This window comes from Aplidium turbinatum, chromosome 15 (genome assembly GCF_918807975.1).
Source record: "Aplidium turbinatum chromosome 15, kaAplTurb1.1, whole genome shotgun sequence".
Classification (NCBI taxonomy): domain Eukaryota; kingdom Metazoa; phylum Chordata; class Ascidiacea; order Aplousobranchia; family Polyclinidae; genus Aplidium; species Aplidium turbinatum.
In genome coordinates, this window is record NC_137486.1 from 8,688,100 (window position 1) to 8,709,737 (window position 21,638).

Genomic DNA, 21,638 nt, shown 5'->3' on the forward strand with positions numbered 1-21,638 from the left:
AAATTTGCTCAACAAACATGCGACAAGTGAATGCAAACAACTTTGGAGTAACACATATTTTAAAGAATATAAAATTGCATAATAAAATGTAAGCATGCTTTCTATTTCAAATGAAAATATAAATAGCTGCGTGATTTGAATACAATTATTAGAGTTGTGTATTATGGGGATTAGAAGTTGCAACGAAAGGTATGTTGAAGACGATTGTAGAATTCTAGCCAATATTGAATAGATTGTAAAAGTGAAAGTTATTGCCAATTGTAAAGTAGCTGTTGCAAGTAGTGGTGTATCTCTATTTTTTAAATCGACGAAGACGTTTGACGTTCAGAATTTGACTTCTTTACGTGCTGAAAGTGATGAGCCATTTGTCAGTTCAAGGATTTCATCTATCATCTCACTAGTAGAACTATTCGGCTTTTTATCTTACTGTTTAACGTTTGATATCCCAATAAACTGTGTCATCAATCTTTTCAAAGTCTCTTTACGTGTAAGAGATAAAAACAATTGTAACAAGCACCCATGCCAAAATAAGTCTTGAAAACACAGAAATGCCTAGACAACTGTAATTGGAGCAATGAAATGCCTCGACAACAGTGGAGCTATGCAATTGAAAACAGCTCGCTGTTCATAAATCCATTGCATTAAACCAAGGAGCGTTTGGTATACTACTACATTCACAAAGAAACCATCAGTAATGAATGGCATGGATGTTCGTTCAAATCGCGGTCACTGCCGGTGTTGTATTTTACCAAGTTAGACAAACTCGGACAGTGAAAAGTTTCCCCGGCAGCATTTTTAATATTAATTTGGTATGTTTATGATTTATTTTTTACATAAATGCAGCTAGGGATATCAGCTATCCCAAGGACACTTCAAACTTTATATTTGATTAGAACATTTCACGATTCAGGTTCTGACATTGAACTGTGACTTGCCAATAAATTAATCTAAAACTAGTCAATATTAGGTTGCTCACTTCTTCTGAACTGCTTTCACTGGAACTGGATGTTTTAAAAGCAGGTTCTTTGCGGTTTTGATGTTTCATGATATGCAAGAATTCGCTCAAAAAGTGATCTTTGCACTCATGTGCACTTTTCACCAATTCATGGTTGACAATCTTTTCCTCGAGACATAGGAACATGATAGGCCATATGGGAAAACGTATAGCAAAAATATTTTTTTTGGGGGGGCTTTTAAGTGATTTTTTTATCTCTATGCCTTTGCTAACATTTAAAATAATCATTTCTGACTAAAATCACCACATATCTAGTATCAATCGATGTTTAAAAGATACAAGAAAAGTTTAATTTGATCAACAAATAGTAGCAATATTATGCCTATTTTTGTAAGGGCAATCTTAGTTGAAAGCCTGAACATCGCGTCAAGATGTCTTCCATCATCCAGGTTTCTCTTATTTGCTATTACTTCAGGCAAGGAAATCCTTTTCAGGATGTGGCAGAACGAGGAGTGAGAATTATCGAAAAGTACAAAGGGATTTTAACCCATGATGCAGAAGAAACGTAATTCTTCATTGTGTAGAAAGGGCAAAGCGGGATTATCCAGATTTCAAAAAAGCCACATTGTCATCCTCCAAGATGTAATTATTGACGTATTGGGAGTTTAGTTCAGTTTCGTTTGCCTCATCATGGCAATTATATGCTAACGGTGAAAAAGATTTCCTTGCCTGATCTAACATCAAATAAGAGAAACCTGGATTCAGGCTTTCAACTAAGATTGCCCTTACAAAAATAGGCATAATATTGCTACTATTTGTTGATCAAATTAAACTTTTCTTGTATCTTTTAAACATCGATTGATACTAGATATGTGGTGTTTTCAGTCAGAAATGATTATTTTAGATGTTAGCAAGGGCACAGAGATAAAAAAATCACTTAAAAGCCTCCCCAAAAAAAATTTTTTTGCCATACGTTTTCCCATATGGCCTATCATGTTCCTATACTGAAAATTTCAAAGGGTCATTGCTTGACGAATACTTGAACAAACCTGCTCTAATTTTTTTTGTGAGTTTCTAGGACCAACCTCATAATCTGAGGGGTTTGCCGCCATGTTTTAAAAGAAAAAAAAATTTTTTGACTCACCCTATTGCACTACATAGCCGTCTTTCAAAAAAAAAATTGGTACAGAAGTGTAAGGGTATAATATATATAACACAAATAGGCTGCCAATGCAACCCCTGAGTACTGCATTCAATGCTCAACATAGTGTTGCATCACTTTCATAACTTTCAAAGCATGACAGATCCTTGAACACGGCTTATTTCAGACTACAATTAAAACAGAATGAAAACACTAGTTAATGTAAGGACACTAGTCTACTATAAACTCGAACCAAAATTTAACTCAATATGACGCAATAAAGATATGGGGCATAACCCTAAATAGATAAAAGGAACAAATGTTATCCCACTTTACCAAGTTGCTGAAAAACACAGTTATACAGGGTGCGGCAAAAGTCCTTGGACAACTTAAAAATTAAATAATTCTTTTAAAAGTTAATGAAACAAGATAAAATTTTAAGATGCATTAGAGAAGACAGTTTGCAACATATTTACAAAATTTCATTCAATATGACCTCCTCTCGCCTGAATAACAAGTTCAAGTCTCTTACGGAAACTCTTAGCAGCGTTACACAGGGTTTCCTGGGGTATTTTGAGCCATGCTTTTTCCAAGGAGCGTTTCAGAGCATCCACTGACCCATGAGACGAAGCACAAGCATTTGCCTCCAAAATGGACCAAACAGAATAATCCATGGGGTTGAGATCTGGTGATGAGGGTGGCCAAAGTTCCTTGCTCTAGAAACTTGAAAAATTGTCCTGACACCATTTCTGGGTTTTGTTTGACGTGTGTGACGGCGCTCCATCTTGCTGGAACGTGAATGGTCTTTCTTTGAAGTGTTTCTTGGCCCCTTGAAGTGCCGGAGTCAAAATCAACTCAATGTAAGAATTTGTATTCACTTTTGCACCTTGAGGGACAAAAATGAGGAGAATTCCATGTCTTGGATATGGCGGCCCAAACCATGACGGATGAGGGCTTTTGACGTCTGAAAACCCGCTTTACGGAATCATGAATGTCTGCTGATGATTTTGCAAGAATTCGATCATTTTGTCGATTGCAAATTGTCTCAACTGTGAACAATTTCTCATCAGAAAAAATGATTTCAGCTGTGTGCGTACCATCTTTCAGTTTGTTGAGGAGAATCTTCGCTCAAGTCAATCGTTTTTCTTTTTGGAGATCCGTGAGGTGCTGGCAGGTTTGCATTCTGAGAGGCGACAACTTCAATTCACTTTTAACAATTCTTCTCATGGTTTTTTCACTCACATCCATGTCATGAGCGATTCTCCTCATGGATCTCTTTGGGTTGCGCCTAACACGAGCTTTGACAGCTTTGATGAGCTTTGGAGTCCTAGCAGTTCGTGGTCTTCCACTGCGAGGTCGATCTGCAGCATTTCCAAGTTCCTCAAATCTCTTCACAGTGTGATAAACTGTTGATCTGGGAGCTTTAATCAGCTTTACAATCTCAGAGTTTGTCTTTCCTGCGCGGTGGAGTTCAATAATGGCTTCACGTTTAGCCTTCATACTATTAAGTTCAATTAAATTTTATCACCCAAGTACTGAAATCTTAAAAATAGGGTTTATTACACTCCATATTGAATAATAGCAATGAGGTAAACAGATTAAAACCTACTTTAAATTAATTTACAAAATATGTCCAAGGACTTTCGCCGCACCCTGTACAATAATCAAAAACCGCAATTACTAATGAAGTCAAATAAATATTGTTTCTTTAAAGTTTAAATTAGTCAAAAAACAAGTTTCCTTTTAAATAACTTTTTAATATTGCAGATAACTGTTTGAAGTTTTAAATGTGGTGATAGAAAACCGCCGGTTCTGTGTATTTTCGCACTAATTTTTTCACTCTATTTCTACAATTGGTGGTTGTCGAAAACGTCAAGAGTCTTCATATCGATTACGCCTATAACCTCCAGCTTTATTTTCTTTTATATCTTCTTTGAACTTGACATTCTTCAACAGCAACCTTAAAAAATAATCTTTGCAATTATGTGATTCTTTGACAAGAGGTTCATTGTCTAAAATGTCTTCCAAAAAAGAAGAAGACAAGTCCAAGAATTTGATTGACTTCAACAACTCGACAAAGCTTTCCTTTCGATTTTCGAGATCATGTTTCACCCAAACAAGAGAAATTCTATAAATGCTTCTTCCATTTATTTTCTACGAAAAAATAAATAATATAGATTGAAAGATTAATAAAATTATAATAGAAAAATTACTTCCATATACAAAAATTACCCAGACTAACAAAAAATTGTACGCAATGAGAGTACGCAAGCGATTTAAAGAAACGTTTATTCAGCAAGGGCTAAAACCTTGCCACGAGAAGTTCCCATTAGCTTAGGTAAAGTAAAAGTCCCATACTGAGCTTTGGGGGAATGAAAAGATAAGGTTTTCATTATACTTAGCCGTCGGCACTAAGGTGGCCAGTTCCTTTCTCTCGGCCACCTTTCCTTCAGCAACTATGCCCACCCAATTTATTACACCCTGGGTAGAGGTTGGCGGTGTTTATCAACAACCAGCTTAAGCCGTGAGTCGAACCAGGTTCGCACAATTGGAAAGCCAGCGCCTTATCCGCTACGCCACCCACCGCATCAGTTAGCTCAGAAATATGTTTAAATTCAACAACAGAAAAACAACTTGAACATTCGTTGTTATCATTTGCAGTATAAACGTCATTTTCATAAAAAATACCATACATAATTTACATATGCTTCCTATGTTACTATCACTACCTTTTGGTTAACCGCCTCCAGAACATCCAACAAATTATTTTTGCTGAGCTGGTTAAAGTCATCATGCTGAGCAGTTTGTTCGAAATGTAAGGCAATCACTTTCGCTGCTTTTTCACTTAAAGAATTACAGCCAAACGTTTGAGCGGTCAAAATATAATTTAAGCAGTTCCCAGCATTTAGTGACTGCGTTAAAAATGTGCCACAAAGATTTTTCAACTCTGAAAATAAAGAACACAAACAATAACAATGTGAAAATAGATTCAAAACTCTGACATTAATTTGTGATTAAATTAAAAAGCACGATCAAATCTTAAAAAAACAAACCTTTTATTTTTCGATAAACAATAAACATTCATCTCAGTTGAACCATACGAAACATGTTTACTTGAAAAAAAAATTATAAAATTGAGCGAAAATGAAATCAAACTAAGGCTTTGAACTTTGAAGAGATCCTTTTTCAAAAGTAAAAGAATTGAAACGTTTTTCGGTTCCTAATCAATAAAGCGAACTCCTGCCTGGAGTGCAAAAGAGCAAAGTAATTCGGCATGAAATAAAACCAAAGATTCCATGGTTAGTCTATACTAATACCATAGCAAGGGTCTCAAACACGCAACCGCGAGGGATTTTGGTGCATTCCGTGATGCATTTTAAAACTTTGAAATAATTAACAATTACAGCATGGTACATATTTTTTCTACTGATTTAGAAAGATAAAATCTGCTCTAAAATTGCTCAAAAAATCTGAACATGCCCATAAGACTTCACACTTTTTAGCACTACAGTCGCGCTATTTCATTGCTTGCGAGAAAATCGCGTTGTTACATTACAATCGCATTGCCTATTCACTTATTGTGTCGCTATCACAATAGTAACCTTGGTATTTGCTGGAGTCAGTTCTTCAAGGGCTTAGTTTTTTCCGCGTTTTTCAAAGTTGATTGCTAGATTTTTACTCTCCAGGTCCGTCATTTCGTTTGCGTTCTTTTTTGCTTTTTCTTTTACGCTTTTTTTGGGTTCGTACAGTGCTTTTCCATCTCCTTGTTTTTACTACTTTTTCTTGCGATTTATAATCCTTGGTGTGTTTTTACTGCCTTTTTGATTGTGTTTTAACTGTGTTATTGACTCCTTATTGTGTAGACCTGTTGCGGCCCTGGGGGTTAATTTACAAGTGTTCATTTGGCCTTTAGAGCAATTTGAGTTTGAGACCCTTGGTCTAAAACAACTTTTTTTTATAACTGAATCATTTTCTCAAAATTTTTTTTTTACGATTCCTGCTTATCGAGAGTGTTCGGAGCAGAGTCGTCACTGCTCTGGTGAGACCTAGAAGTAGAAAAGCTCAGTCTGTAGTTGTTATTCTTCAAAACCACTTTTCTTGTTTATCAGCCCAAAGTATTATAGCCATACCCACAAAGAGCCAGCTAATAGACGCATGCCAAGCAGACAATTTGGAATCTAAAAATATCGCCGTCAACACAAATTCACAATTTGGCATAACTTTATAGCCGACATCAAGAAATAATCTATACTATTATTTTATTTTTGTTTGCTTTAAAAAATAGCTTTCATCTCACCATCCATTTGAAGATAATCAGATGCCTTCATCAACCCAAAAGCATTTTCTTCATTTATGTCAATAGCTGATGAATACATAAAGTCGAGGACGGTTTCCATCAATTCAGAGCTTACTATGTCAATGTTTACCACAGAGTCGTATGATTCTTTCATCTAAACAAGCAAGGAATGAAAATAAACAAACATCAATGCTGGTGATAAAATAATCTATTTTTGTTTTGTGTGACCAGTGGTGATGCAAACACTTACTCTCGAAGAGTCAAAAAGTTTCGTTTTAATTTAGCAGATACACAATTACATGCAATTAAAGCACAAGGTTAAATGACAGTAGTTCATTTCTCGATGATACTAAGTAAGCTGAAAAGTTTGAAAAATCGATTTCCAGTAGAAAAATAGCTATTGAAAACTACTGAAATAAGTACTTTACGACAAATTTGAAGTCATGAAGATCCCGATCGAACAAAAAATGGAAGACGCCATACACGAGTTTCACCCTTGTTTGGGATCATCAGTGGTGCATATCCATGTGTCTTGAGAGGGAATCGAACTTCCAACTTTAAAGTTGTGGACCTCTCCGACTAAAGTGGGAATCGAACCTCCGTCTAGATTGTACTACGGTGTCCAGTATGCCGTTCGTAACCACTCGGTCACATCTCAAGACAATGAAGCTGTTGTTAACTGTCGAGTGTGGAGTACGGCGTCTTCCATTTTCGTTCGATCGGGGTCTTAAATAACTTTACAAATCCTCACATTCCCTTAAAAATTTTGAAATTGTGAAGACGACTCATCCTAGAAAGCAGCCGATACTGCACGGACTATAGGTCAATTTGTGACACAATGCAGAACTAATAATCAAAATTACTTTAGATTTGAACATTCTGTCGAAATATGGTGAAATTTTTCCAAGGATGCATTTGTGAGCAGGAAACTTCTTTCCGTCCACCTCGATGGTGACGTCACAGTACGAATCACTGTCTTCCCGGTCACTGCAACAAAACTATCTATCTAAACATTCCAAGCAATGACTACAAAAATTAGGACAAACCAAGTGAACTGAAACTAAGAAGTGCATTCAGCATGATGGTTCGCAAACGTGTGAAATCTCATAAGACACTCGGACATGGCGATCAAGAAATATAATTCTTAGAAACTGTAAAAAAAGGGCTTTATTGATGTAGAGAAAGCCCTTATAATCATGAGTAGCCTATAATCTTTCCAAAAATGTTTTAATCAAGATGATTTACCAAGTAAGCCTGCAACGATAATATTTTTTCTAATAACATGTAATAAAGTGCAAAACAAGATAACTGGTAAAAAGCAGTGTCCATGGGCTAGTCTCAAGGTATCTGAACGATAACCGCCTCACATACTGTAAGTCAGTAATCCTTAAAAAAAGATACGTGAAAAAATTCTAAATAAATGATGCTGCATGGAAAAATCCTGAAGGATAATTACAAATGGAAGTATCTAAGACGACTCAAAAAAAACATTAGCGAAATTCTTCGAAGCCATCCTTTGTATTGGTGTAATCACGTGGAACAAGTAACTTCTGAAAAGGTCCCAGTACCCAAATGGTATAAAAAAAACTTAACTGTTTAATAAAAAGGTTGGAAAGCCAAAAACGAGGTGACCAGAGTTGACGAAAAAGACATAAAACCGAGAAAACAGCGAAAGACCAATCCTAAGATCAGAGAATATGGCTAAAAAGGCCGCAAAAGCTGAAAGAGCTCAGATAGCAGAAAAAAAGTCATCAAAGACGGAACACACCTTTGAGAATGAATCATGTCCGCTGAAACAGACGTAAAAATACAGATGGTTGTCGTTTTCAACATTTTGTGGTAGCTTTTAGACCACAGCAAAAAAAAGTTTTAAAAATAACTTTTATTAATCAACTACTACTGATCAAGTAAGTTATTAATGATTATTATGATTAGATTGAACAAACGTTCTAAGCATTTTTCTCCTAAGAATTGTTAATCGTTTCGATGTAAGGTAACACAGAAATTAAACTGCAAATACAACCAACAAACCTGGATAAAGCGGAGAACACGGCAGCATTATGAGTTCCGCGATGCATCTGAATAATGCAGATTTGAGTAAATAGTGTGTCTCTTGAGTTAAAACTTGACCATCACTATTGATCGCAAAGCTACAACGATTTCAATCATCGCACAACAATTCAGATAAGTAGACAATACAATGAACACCATACCACAAAATTAATTCATAAAACTATTTTCTTGTGACTGTTTATCTTAATATCAGAACGTATTAACATGGTGTTGCAAACGAGAACATTAAAATTTTGCTCAATGATTTTCTTAATAAAAAATGTTATAAAGCCAAAACACAGAATACTCCACGCATATATCGTGTTTAAAGTTTACCTTTCGCCAAGTCCCAAATGATTAATATCTGGTCTTTACTAGTAAGCAGTACAAACAACTAGGCCTGTTGTTAATCTTTATGTTAATATTTCTACACAATAACCTAAACCAATAAAATTTTAATTAGATACGCTAGATACTGTGAAAACTAAGTCACTCATATTGAATAGTTCAATAAACAAAAGCCACATTAGCAAAATTGATTTTAAAAATAAAAGTAATGCTAATCAGCATTGGATTTGCACGACATTTTGAATTTTGTTAGCCTACATGAAATTTATTGAACTACAAGCAAACTAAGCCAAGTGATACACTATGACATTTATTATGATACAAATGAAAAAATGAGAACATTTTCGGTTACAAATCAAATCCTGCTTTTGTTAAATATTTACAAAACTAATATTTACATAACCCTACAAAAATTAGTTAGCGCTTGTTTGAGTTCATATGAAATACTATATCAGGACTAGGCCTACATTACTTCACAATGAAAAAACATGAACATTAATGGATTGAATTAATCTTTATCTTTGGACTGGGAAAGCTTTTTTGAGAGCTTAATCCTGGCAGTTTCGCATACTTGTAGAGGCTTTGAACCACTGACGCAAACCCGGTTACCGAGATTGGCAGAGTGAAGTTTCCGATTGTTGAAGGGTTCTTGCCGGGGAGTTATTCCATTCACTCGGTGCCACTGAATGGAGAGCAGTCCTGAAACGCGTTGTTGAAGCGCACACCCCGAGAGCCGAACCAGCGCTGCTTGATCTTGAGTAGGGCGCGTAACCACTAAGCTAACGGGGCGAAAATTGGTGAAACGACTCGAGGCATTTGAAATGTGGATTTATAAAAGAATGCTTAAAAGCTCATGGAAGGACAAAATCACAAACAAAGATGTACTGTTTAAATTGCAAACTAACACGCAAATTCTACAAACAATTTAAACATAAAAATTGAAATATTTTGGCCATATGATTCGCAAAATTCTATTCAAAGACAACTACAAAGAAAATGAATGAAAAACAAAATAGGGGCAGACCACCAAGAGTTTGGACTAATAACATTAAGGACCGGTCAGGGCTTGATTATCAAACTGCAATTAAAAAAATTTAACAAAGAAACTTGGCGCTTCATTGTGCCTCCAACCCTCGACAAGAGGAAGGACAATGTTGGATTGTTGAATGTTGATGACATGAGTTCAATAAAAATAAACTTTCAAATGCTTTGCGACGGCTAGATACATCGCCGAACCCTTTCACACATTTATTCCATGATAAACACCACAGCCTTTTCTAGCAGTAATTGCAACATTCATCGGGATAAATACGAAAGTTAAAGCAGAATCATACAAGTTGCCAATAGCGTAGTTTCCTTGGGTTAACTCTAGGCTCACTTTGGTTGCTTGATTTGATCTTTATCCTCGGACTGGGGAAGCTTACTTGAGAGCTTGATTGTGTCAGTTTCGCATACTTGTAAAGGCTTTGAGAAACTGATGCAGGGTACCAAGATGGACAAAGTGAAGTTTCCGCTTGTTGTTGAAGTGTTGTTGCCGGGAAATTATTCGATCCATTTGGTGCCTCTAAATCAGAGGTGACGAACCTGCGGCCCGCAGGCCGCATGCGGCCTGTCAAAGAATTTCGTGCGGCCCGCAAAACAATTTGACAATCGCTTATGCATTAAAGACAAAAGACATCTCAAAGCTGTTTTATGCCTTCACTGGTACACCGTTCCTTTGCTATTTTCTTGCCCTAAACCCTTTGCCTAAAAAAGTCGTTACAGGTCGAGGCTGACAGATGAAAATCTCAGTAGGCCTATGCAGTTGAGAGTTGCCACATCGTCTGTTCGACCTAATGTTGAACGCTTGGTCAAGCAAAAAAACTTTCCAAAAATCCTATTAAGCAAAAACATTCAATGTTATTTTTTAATATTTTATGCTTCAATGCTGCATTAGATAGCTTCAGCTGTATGATTCGCATGGGCTTTTGTTTGTTGTTTGAAAATGAAATTTCATTAATTGATTTGTTGTTTCGGAGCATAGGCTAATGGTCGAAACATTTAGTCAACTTGAGAAAAAAAGATAGAGCCAAAAAAAAGAAATCATACTAATATGAAAGCAAACGCTTCGAAAATTAAACTGTCTTCATTACTGTACAGTGTACAATGGTCAACAGCCAATTTGCTTCTGAAACGAATGAGATCAATCTTGGCTAATTTGGGGTCGCTGATCACGAATATCAACTTGAAAATGGTTGATTAGCTCGGGTTTTTGAGATATGGCACCATGCCAAAATGTGCTTTACTTGCTGATGCGGAAAGCAGTGTGAGTTTTTCTGTTGTAGCTTTCCATCGGTCAGATAGAGTTGGGCACTTATATTTGTTGGAAGGTAGATGGCGTGTCTATTCATATTATTTTAATTCTGACATAGGCTATGTTTGAGTTGGGTTGTTTGCTTGCTTCTTTTGTAAAAACTTCATATATTTAGCCTTAGGCTAACTGCTCTTTCTGCAGATGCCTCGGAAATGCATAAATAAAGCAGACAATTTCTGCTACATTTGTGGTGAAATAACTTTTTCTTCACAAAAGCAAAGTAGCTTATAACGGCTGTGGTCAGGAAAGCATACCACTTGTATTTTGGATGCAAAGTTGGTGATCAGGGCAAGAGTGAGGCCCCTCACATATGCTGTAACTCCTGTGGCAAATCTTCGGCAATGGCTAAACGGAAAAAGAAAATGTATATCCTTTGCTGTTCTAATGGTTTGGAGAGAACCTACTGACCACATTAGCGATTGCTACTTTTGCATGACCCCTCCCCCCCCCCCCGGTTTGTAAAGGTTTGTTGAGAAAGAAGAAGCAGAGTATTCAATACCCAAATAGTTTATCAGCAATTCGTCCAGTAGCCTACCGCATGGAGAATTACTTCCTGTTCCTGAGGCACCCCAAGAATTCATACTGGATTCAGACGATGAAGAAAGTGTAAGTTCTGTGAGTAAGTTAGTGGTGGATCTCCAATGTCACAGAAAACATACGTTGAAACATTATCTTCCAAAGAACCACACCTTATAACTCAAAATGAATTGCATGATCTTATCCGGAATTTGGAACTACCCGAAGGTAAAGCAGAACTTTTGGGCTATAGAATCTTCTGGCAGAAGACGTAAGGATATCCAAATACCGTGACCGTCAACAAGAGCTAGAATAATTCTTTTTTGCAGAAGGTGATCTTGTAGCATGGTAGCCTACTAGCCTACAGTAGATGGAACTAAGCACTACATGGAACTAAGCATGTAGACAACTACACAGAATTGGTGTCCAATCTCATTAAAGAATACAGATGCATGGGGTGCAATATGTCACTGAAGACCCATCTTTTGGACTCGCACCTGGATTTTTTTCGACCAAACTGTGGAGAAGTTAGTGATCAGCATGGTGAGCGATTTCACCAATGCATATCTACAATGGAAAAGAGGTACCAGGGAAAACAGAATCAATCAATGCTTGCTGACTTTTGCTGGATGATATCTAGGGACGCTCCATCAGCCGTAGGCTATACAAGCGACAGGTCAAAAGGAGAAGAACAGATAAAATAGATTAGAAATTTATATTTGAACAATGACAATTATTTGTTGCATATGCTATGCTGAAATGTATAAACGCATGCAATTATTACACTGTTTGTAGATTGTTACTGTTGTGTTCAATAAAGTGCACCAAGGCTTGCCATATGTGGATCCACATACAAAAATGAACAAAGTTTTTATCTTTTAAACTAGAGCTAATCAGCAATTTAACAGACATTTTTGGATTCAGCGTCCAAAAATGCATAAGAATCAACTGTTTTTTTTATAAGAAGCAAACAACTTTTGAAAAATTGTTGAACAGTGTTATCAGTGCAATTAGTAGCCTGTTGCACTGTTGCTCTATCCTTTTTGCTCAAGTTGATTTGTTTTTATTTTTTACTGTTGTATGTTTCGATTCTGCGTAAAATAATTTCAACTGTATGAGTTTTATTACTTTCATCTGCCGTTTGTTACTTTTCATGAATAATATCTTGAGTCGCTTCTAAAAGATTTCATAGTAGGTTACGATTAAAAAGTTGTGTGGCCCGATAACTCATGTGTAATTGACAAAGTGGCCCGCGACCGCAAAAAGGTTTGTCACCCCTGCTCTAAATGAAGAGCATTCCTGAAATGCGTTGCTCAAGCGCACACCCCGAGAGCCGAACCAGCGCCACTTCATCTTGAGTCGGGCGCATAAGCACTAAGCTAACGATTAGGAAACTTTAAAAGACTGTCAACCCCACAAGTACGCCTGAGGACCCATGTTGAGACACATGTTCTTCTAAACAGCAAATACAATTTTCACAATAAAATCAGACATAATTACAAACCAACTTACACTGTCACAGTTCATAGCAGGCCCCACAGCATTACCCAAAAGAAAAAAACAATACCAGCTAGTAAAAACAAACAGAACAGTGGTTAATCATACCACGCATAAATAATTAAATTGCATATTTGATTCTATGAAGCGCACGCCATAACCTAAGAGTAAGTGACGCAGGTTGCAGAATGCATTGTTTATTGTTCATTCTAATTTAACTAGTAGCAAACAATAGCATTGCTCGTTTAAAATCGAATAAAAGTCAAACGTTTATAACAATGGAAAGTTTTCTTATCTCAAATTAATGTTTCTTAAGCCTTTACAATAAAAGCAGCATTATAAAATAGTCTTCAATAGTCAGGGGGGAAAACGAGAAGCTCGGCTACGCGCAATTCATGTTGTTTCATATTCATCGTAATCAACAGGCTGTTCATATTCATCACATTGATAAAATAACTTGTTTCGCTTTCAGCAGCATGATCGTTGCTTACTTCACAGTATAGATACTAACGACCTGTTTTAGCCTGATGCTGCGAGTTCGCTGTGGTAATAGCGAATTGCACTAGCTTTCGGAACACAGTTTCCTAGTCATGTGCTATGACAAATGGTGTTGAAGTCAGTGGGTCGTTGTTTTTTGCGGCTCTTTTGTTTGGCTTAAGGCTGCTGTCTTGCATGCTGTCTTGCATGCTGTCTGTCGAGTTTCTGTGTTGTTAGGCGTTATTGCTGTGACATTTTGTCGAATCAATTGATTGATAGATTAGGCAATCAACTGATTCAACAAACAATATCTACATGGTGAAATAATTGACAGTTCAGAAACGTTAGTTTTGCGTTATGGCTATTGCCTAAGTGTTAATGCATTGCACCAAGTCACCTGCGCTTAATTACGTCGTGCCTCCCTGTGGTTGTGAGTAGTTCGTAATTAATGCACCATGACTTGGTGACTTCTCCAGTGATTTGTCACTTGTACACATAGCTCTACTCGTGTTAAGACCTCTTTTCAATTCCTTTACCTTTGTGGGTTTCTGTAGCTATTCTACAGTACCTACAAGCGTAACAATAATCTACAGACTGCCCACATTCGTCATAATCAACAGGCTGTCCATTAGGGTGGATCGTTTTTCAACTTTTTTTCTTTATCGCTTATTAATAGTGCGGAAAAGTTGTGCAATGACATTGTAAGAACAACACAAAAAAAAATTTTCAAAAATTTTAATATCTTGGGTTGCCCCAAAGAAGTTGAAATATTGGAAAAAGTGGAAAATTTCCAAACATTTTATTTTTTGTTTTAGTTTTTAATCGCTTGTTAAGAGCGCGGAAAATCTGTGCACTGACATTGTAAATACAACAACAACAAAAAATTCAAAAATTTTAATATCTTGGGTTGCCCCAAAGAAGTTGAAATATTAGAAAAAGTGGAAAATTTCCAAAAAACTTATTTTTTGTTTTAGTTTTTCATCGCTTCAGAAAATTTCCGAAAATCAATATTTCCTTCGCATTGCTGATGTCATGGTTGTCTGTATCCTATTTAATAACATGAATATTCACCAACGTTTGCTGCCTTCCCCTTAGTGCGGTCCTTTTGTGTGTTATGTGTAGGTAACACAGCACACACTTGACTTACTGCAGGTTTCAAGCTGTATCTCTCTCACGCAGCTACACGGATCGCAAATCGATCTCATGACGATGACCATAACTCTAATTTAGTCCCACCATACAGCTTTATTTTCTTTTATATCTTCTTTGAACTTGACATTCTTCAACAGCAACCTTAAAAAATAATCTTTGCAATTATGTGATTCTTTGACAAGAGGTTCATTGTCTAAAATGTCTTCCAAAAAAGAAGAAGACAAGTCCAAGAATTTGATTGACTTCAACAACTCGACAAAGCTTTCCTTTCGATTTTCGAGATCATGTTTCACCCAAACAAGAGAAATTCTATAAATGCTTCTTCCATTTATTTTCTACGAAAAAATAAATAATATAGATTGAAAGATTAATAAAATTATAATAGAAAAATTACTTCCATATACAAAAATTACCCAGACTAACAAAAAATTGTACGCAATGAGAGTACGCAAGCGATTTAAAGAAACGTTTATTCAGCAAGGGCTAAAACCTTGCCACGAGAAGTTCCCATTAGCTTAGGTAAAGTAAAAGTCCCATACTGAGCTTTGGGGGAATGAAAAGATAAGGTTTTCATTATACTTAGCCGTCGGCACTAAGGTGGCCAGTTCCTTTCTCTCGGCCACCTTTCCTTCAGCAACTATGCCCACCCAATTTATTACACCCTGGGTAGAGGTTGGCGGTGTTTATCAACAACCAGCTTAAGCCGTGAGTCGAACCAGGTTCGCACAATTGGAAAGCCAGCGCCTTATCCGCTACGCCACCCACCGCATCAGTTAGCTCAGAAATATGTTTAAATTCAACAACAGAAAAACAACTTGAACATTCGTTGTTATCATTTGCAGTATAAACGTCATTTTCATAAAAAATACCATACATAATTTACATATGCTTCCTATGTTACTATCACTACCTTTTGGTTAACCGCCTCCAGAACATCCAACAAATTATTTTTGCTGAGCTGGTTAAAGTCATCATGCTGAGCAGTTTGTTCGAAATGTAAGGCAATCACTTTCGCTGCTTTTTCACTTAAAGAATTACAGCCAAACGTTTGAGCGGTCAAAATATAATTTAAGCAGTTCCCAGCATTTAGTGACTGCGTTAAAAATGTGCCACAAAGATTTTTCAACTCTGAAAATAAAGAACACAAACAATAACAATGTGAAAATAGATTCAAAACTCTGACATTAATTTGTGATTAAATTAAAAAGCACGATCAAATCTTAAAAAAACAAACCTTTTATTTTTCGATAAACAATAAACATTCATCTCAGTTGAACCATACGAAACATGTTTACTTGAAAAAAAAATTATAAAATTGAGCGAAAATGAAATCAAACTAAGGCTTTGAACTTTGAAGAGATCCTTTTTCAAAAGTAAAAGAATTGAAACGTTTTTCGGTTCCTAATCAATAAAGCGAACTCCTGCCTGGAGTGCAAAAGAGCAAAGTAATTCGGCATGAAATAAAACCAAAGATTCCATGGTTAGTCTATACTAATACCATAGCAAGGGTCTCAAACACGCAACCGCGAGGGATTTTGGTGCATTCCGTGATGCATTTTAAAACTTTGAAATAATTAACAATTACAGCATGGTACATATTTTTTCTACTGATTTAGAAAGATAAAATCTGCTCTAAAATTGCTCAAAAAATCTGAACATGCCCATAAGACTTCACACTTTTTAGCACTACAGTCGCGCTATTTCATTGCTTGCGAGAAAATCGCGTTGTTACATTACAATCGCATTGCCTATTCACTTATTGTGTCGCTATCACAATAGTAACCTTGGTATTTGCTGGAGTCAGTTCTTCAAGGGCTTAGTTTTTTCCGCGTTTTTCAAAGTTGATTGCTAGATTTTTACTCTCCAGGTCCGTCATTTCGTTTGCGTTCTTTTTTGCTTTTTCTTTTACGCTTTTTTTGGGTTCGTACAGTGCTTTTCCATCTCCTTGTTTTTACTACTTTTTCTTGCGATTTATAATCCTTGGTGTGTTTTTACTGCCTTTTTGATTGTGTTTTAACTGTGTTATTGACTCCTTATTGTGTAGACCTGTTGCGGCCCTGGGGGTTAATTTACAAGTGTTCATTTGGCCTTTAGAGCAATTTGAGTTTGAGACCCTTGGTCTAAAACAACTTTTTTTTATAACTGAATCATTTTCTCAAAATTTTTTTTTTACGATTCCTGCTTATCGAGAGTGTTCGGAGCAGAGTCGTCACTGCTCTGGTGAGACCTAGAAGTAGAAAAGCTCAGTCTGTAGTTGTTATTCTTCAAAACCACTTTTCTTGTTTATCAGCCCAAAGTATTATAGCCATACCCACAAAGAGCCAGCTAATAGACGCATGCCAAGCAGACAATTTGGAATCTAAAAATATCGCCGTCAACACAAATTCACAATTTGGCATAACTTTATAGCCGACATCAAGAAATAATCTATACTATTATTTTATTTTTGTTTGCTTTAAAAAATAGCTTTCATCTCACCATCCATTTGAAGATAATCAGATGCCTTCATCAACCCAAAAGCATTTTCTTCATTTATGTCAATAGCTGATGAATACATAAAGTCGAGGACGGTTTCCATCAATTCAGAGCTTACTATGTCAATGTTTACCACAGAGTCGTATGATTCTTTCATCTAAACAAGCAAGGAATGAAAATAAACAAACATCAATGCTGGTGATAAAATAATCTATTTTTGTTTTGTGTGACCAGTGGTGATGCAAACACTTACTCTCGAAGAGTCAAAAAGTTTCGTTTTAATTTAGCAGATACACAATTACATGCAATTAAAGCACAAGGTTAAATGACAGTAGTTCATTTCTCGATGATACTAAGTAAGCTGAAAAGTTTGAAAAATCGATTTCCAGTAGAAAAATAGCTATTGAAAACTACTGAAATAAGTACTTTACGACAAATTTGAAGTCATGAAGATCCCGATCGAACAAAAAATGGAAGACGCCATACACGAGTTTCACCCTTGTTTGGGATCATCAGTGGTGCATATCCATGTGTCTTGAGAGGGAATCGAACTTCCAACTTTAAAGTTGTGGACCTCTCCGACTAAAGTGGGAATCGAACCTCCGTCTAGATTGTACTACGGTGTCCAGTATGCCGTTCGTAACCACTCGGTCACATCTCAAGACAATGAAGCTGTTGTTAACTGTCGAGTGTGGAGTACGGCGTCTTCCATTTTCGTTCGATCGGGGTCTTAAATAACTTTACAAATCCTCACATTCCCTTAAAAATTTTGAAATTGTGAAGACGACTCATCCTAGAAAGCAGCCGATACTGCACGGACTATAGGTCAATTTGTGACACAATGCAGAACTAATAATCAAAATTACTTTAGATTTGAACATTCTGTCGAAATATGGTGAAATTTTTCCAAGGATGCATTTGTGAGCAGGAAACTTCTTTCCGTCCACCTCGATGGTGACGTCACAGTACGAATCACTGTCTTCCCGGTCACTGCAACAAAACTATCTATCTAAACATTCCAAGCAATGACTACAAAAATTAGGACAAACCAAGTGAACTGAAACTAAGAAGTGCATTCAGCATGATGGTTCGCAAACGTGTGAAATCTCATAAGACACTCGGACATGGCGATCAAGAAATATAATTCTTAGAAACTGTAAAAAAAGGGCTTTATTGATGTAGAGAAAGCCCTTATAATCATGAGTAGCCTATAATCTTTCCAAAAATGTTTTAATCAAGATGATTTACCAAGTAAGCCTGCAACGATAATATTTTTTCTAATAACATGTAATAAAGTGCAAAACAAGATAACTGGTAAAAAGCAGTGTCCATGGGCTAGTCTCAAGGTATCTGAACGATAACCGCCTCACATACTGTAAGTCAGTAATCCTTAAAAAAAGATACGTGAAAAAATTCTAAATAAATGATGCTGCATGGAAAAATCCTGAAGGATAATTACAAATGGAAGTATCTAAGACGACTCAAAAAAAACATTAGCGAAATTCTTCGAAGCCATCCTTTGTATTGGTGTAATCACGTGGAACAAGTAACTTCTGAAAAGGTCCCAGTACCCAAATGGTATAAAAAAAACTTAACTGTTTAATAAAAAGGTTGGAAAGCCAAAAACGAGGTGACCAGAGTTGACGAAAAAGACATAAAACCGAGAAAACAGCGAAAGACCAATCCTAAGATCAGAGAATATGGCTAAAAAGGCCGCAAAAGCTGAAAGAGCTCAGATAGCAGAAAAAAAGTCATCAAAGACGGAACACACCTTTGAGAATGAATCATGTCCGCTGAAACAGACGTAAAAATACAGATGGTTGTCGTTTTCAACATTTTGTGGTAGCTTTTAGACCACAGCAAAAAAAAGTTTTAAAAATAACTTTTATTAATCAACTACTACTGATCAAGTAAGTTATTAATGATTATTATGATTAGATTGAACAAACGTTCTAAGCATTTTTCTCCTAAGAATTGTTAATCGTTTCGATGTAAGGTAACACAGAAATTAAACTGCAAATACAACCAACAAACCTGGATAAAGCGGAGAACACGGCAGCATTATGAGTTCCGCGATGCATCTGAATAATGCAGATTTGAGTAAATAGTGTGTCTCTTGAGTTAAAACTTGACCATCACTATTGATCGCAAAGCTACAACGATTTCAATCATCGCACAACAATTCAGATAAGTAGACAATACAATGAACACCATACCACAAAATTAATTCATAAAACTATTTTCTTGTGACTGTTTATCTTAATATCAGAACGTATTAACATGGTGTTGCAAACGAGAACATTAAAATTTTGCTCAATGATTTTCTTAATAAAAAATGTTATAAAGCCAAAACACAGAATACTCCACGCATATATCGTGTTTAAAGTTTACCTTTCGCCAAGTCCCAAATGATTAATATCTGGTCTTTACTAGTAAGCAGTACAAACAACTAGGCCTGTTGTTAATCTTTATGTTAATATTTCTACACAATAACCTAAACCAATAAAATTTTAATTAGATACGCTAGATACTGTGAAAACTAAGTCACTCATATTGAATAGTTCAATAAACAAAAGCCACATTAGCAAAATTGATTTTAAAAATAAAAGTAATGCTAATCAGCATTGGATTTGCACGACATTTTGAATTTTGTTAGCCTACATGAAATTTATTGAACTACAAGCAAACTAAGCCAAGTGATACACTATGACATTTATTATGATACAAATGAAAAAATGAGAACATTTTCGGTTACAAATCAAATCCTGCTTTTGTTAAATATTTACAAAACTAATATTTACATAACCCTACAAAAATTAGTTAGCGCTTGTTTGAGTTCATATGAAATACTATATCAGGACTAGGCCTACATTACTTCACAATGAAAAAACATGAACATTAATGGATTGAATTAATCTTTATCTTTGGACTGGGAAAGCTTTTTTGAGAGCTTAATCCTGGCAGTTTCGCATACTTGTAGAGGCTTTGAACCACTGACGCAAACCCGGTTACCGAGATTGGCAGAGTGGAGTTTCCGATTGTTGAAGGGTTCTTGCCGGGGAGTTATTCCATTCACTCGGTGCCACTGAATGGAGAGCAGTCCTGAAACGCGTTGTTGAAGCGCACACCCCGAGAGCCGAACCAGCGCTGCTTGATCTTGAGTAGGGCGCGTAACCACTAAGCTAACGGGGCGAAAATTGGTGAAACGACTCGAGGCATTTGAAATGTGGATTTATAAAAGAATGCTTAAAAGCTCATGGAAGGACAAAATCACAAACAAAGATGTACTGTTTAAATTGCAAACTAACACGCAAATTCTACAAACAATTTAAACATAAAAATTGAAATATTTTGGCCATATGATTCGCAAAATTCTATTCAAAGACAACTACAAAGAAAATGAATGAAAAACAAAATAGGGGCAGACCACCAAGAGTTTGGACTAATAACATTAAGGACCGGTCAGGGCTTGATTATCAAACTGCAATTAAAAAAATTTAACAAAGAAACTTGGCGCTTCATTGTGCCTCCAACCCTCGACAAGAGGAAGGACAATGTTGGATTGTTGAATGTTGATGACATGAGTTCAATAAAAATAAACTTTCAAATGCTTTGCGACGGCTAGATACATCGCCGAACCCTTTCACACATTTATTCCATGATAAACACCACAGCCTTTTCTAGCAGTAATTGCAACATTCATCGGGATAAATACGAAAGTTAAAGCAGAATCATACAAGTTGCCAATAGCGTAGTTTCCTTGGGTTAACTCTAGGCTCACTTTGGTTGCTTGATTTGATCTTTATCCTCGGACTGGGGAAGCTTACTTGAGAGCTTGATTGTGTCAGTTTCGCATACTTGTAAAGGCTTTGAGAAACTGATGCAGGGTACCAAGATGGACAAAGTGAAGTTTCCGCTTGTTGTTGAAGTGTTGTTGCCGGGAAATTATTCGATCCATTTGGTGCCTCTAAATCAGAGGTGACGAACCTGCGGCCCGCAGGCCGCATGCGGCCTGTCAAAGAATTTCGTGCGGCCCGCAAAACAATTTGACAATCGCTTATGCATTAAAGACAAAAGACATCTCAAAGCTGTTTTATGCCTTCACTGGTACACCGTTCCTTTGCTATTTTCTTGCCCTAAACCCTTTGCCTAAAAAAGTCGTTACAGGTCGAGGCTGACAGATGAAAATCTCAGTAGGCCTATGCAGTTGAGAGTTGCCACATCGTCTGTTCGACCTAATGTTGAACGCTTGGTCAAGCAAAAAAACTTTCCAAAAATCCTATTAAGCAAAAACATTCAATGTTATTTTTTAATATTTTATGCTTCAATGCTGCATTAGATAGCTTCAGCTGTATGATTCGCATGGGCTTTTGTT

General features: G+C 36.4%; 3 protein-coding genes across 3 annotated transcripts; all 3 read right to left on the bottom strand.

Moving 5' to 3' along the window:
- Positions 1 to 3,224: 3,224 nt before the first annotated feature.
- LOC145783941 (uncharacterized) lies at positions 3,225 to 3,596 on the bottom strand. The gene has a single exon (XM_082595702.1). It carries the CDS (start codon positions 3,594 to 3,596, stop codon positions 3,225 to 3,227), a length of 372 nt encoding a protein of 123 aa, XP_082451828.1.
- Positions 3,597 to 3,968: 372 nt separating this feature from the next.
- Positions 3,969 to 8,885, bottom strand: LOC145783942 (kelch-like protein 25). Its single transcript, XM_082595704.1, has 6 exons — positions 8,782 to 8,885; positions 8,425 to 8,471; positions 7,257 to 7,380; positions 6,394 to 6,547; positions 4,826 to 5,043; positions 3,969 to 4,250 (listed from the first exon to the last, which is right to left on the bottom strand). The coding sequence occupies exons 2-6, from the start codon at positions 8,469 to 8,471 to the stop codon at positions 3,969 to 3,971; spliced, it is 825 nt and encodes a 274-aa protein (XP_082451830.1). The 5' UTR covers positions 8,782 to 8,885.
- Positions 8,886 to 12,233: 3,348 nt separating this feature from the next.
- LOC145784544 (kelch-like protein 25) lies at positions 12,234 to 19,758 on the bottom strand. Its single transcript, XM_082596386.1, has 6 exons — positions 19,655 to 19,758; positions 19,298 to 19,344; positions 18,130 to 18,253; positions 17,267 to 17,420; positions 15,699 to 15,916; positions 12,234 to 15,123 (listed from the first exon to the last, which is right to left on the bottom strand). The coding sequence occupies exons 2-6, from the start codon at positions 19,342 to 19,344 to the stop codon at positions 14,863 to 14,865; spliced, it is 804 nt and encodes a 267-aa protein (XP_082452512.1). The 5' UTR covers positions 19,655 to 19,758; the 3' UTR covers positions 12,234 to 14,862.
- Positions 19,759 to 21,638: the final 1,880 nt, after the last annotated feature.

What these genes read in the sequence shown, in the direction of transcription:
- LOC145783942 (XM_082595704.1), bottom strand. Translation starts at nt 8,471, where the DNA reads ATGCATCGCGGAACTCATAATGCTGCCGTGTTCTCCGCTTTATCCAG. An exon ending in GTGTTCTCCGCTTTATCCAG is followed by an intron (nt 7,381 to 8,424) that starts GTTTGTTGGTTG and finishes GTTTTGTTGCAG; the next exon opens with TGACCGGGAAGACAGTGATT. An exon ending in TGATTATCTTCAAATGGATG is followed by an intron (nt 5,044 to 6,393) that starts GTGAGATGAAAG and finishes CTTTATTTTCAG; the next exon opens with AGTTGAAAAATCTTTGTGGC.
- LOC145784544 (XM_082596386.1), bottom strand. Translation starts at nt 19,344, where the DNA reads ATGCATCGCGGAACTCATAATGCTGCCGTGTTCTCCGCTTTATCCAG. An exon ending in TGATTATCTTCAAATGGATG is followed by an intron (nt 15,917 to 17,266) that starts GTGAGATGAAAG and finishes CTTTATTTTCAG; the next exon opens with AGTTGAAAAATCTTTGTGGC. An exon ending in TGGAGGCGGTTAACCAAAAG is followed by an intron (nt 15,124 to 15,698) that starts GTAGTGATAGTA and finishes ATTTTTTCGTAG; the next exon opens with AAAATAAATGGAAGAAGCAT.
- LOC145783941 (XM_082595702.1), bottom strand. Translation starts at nt 3,596, where the DNA reads ATGAAGGCTAAACGTGAAGCCATTATTGAACTCCACCGCGCAGGAAAG.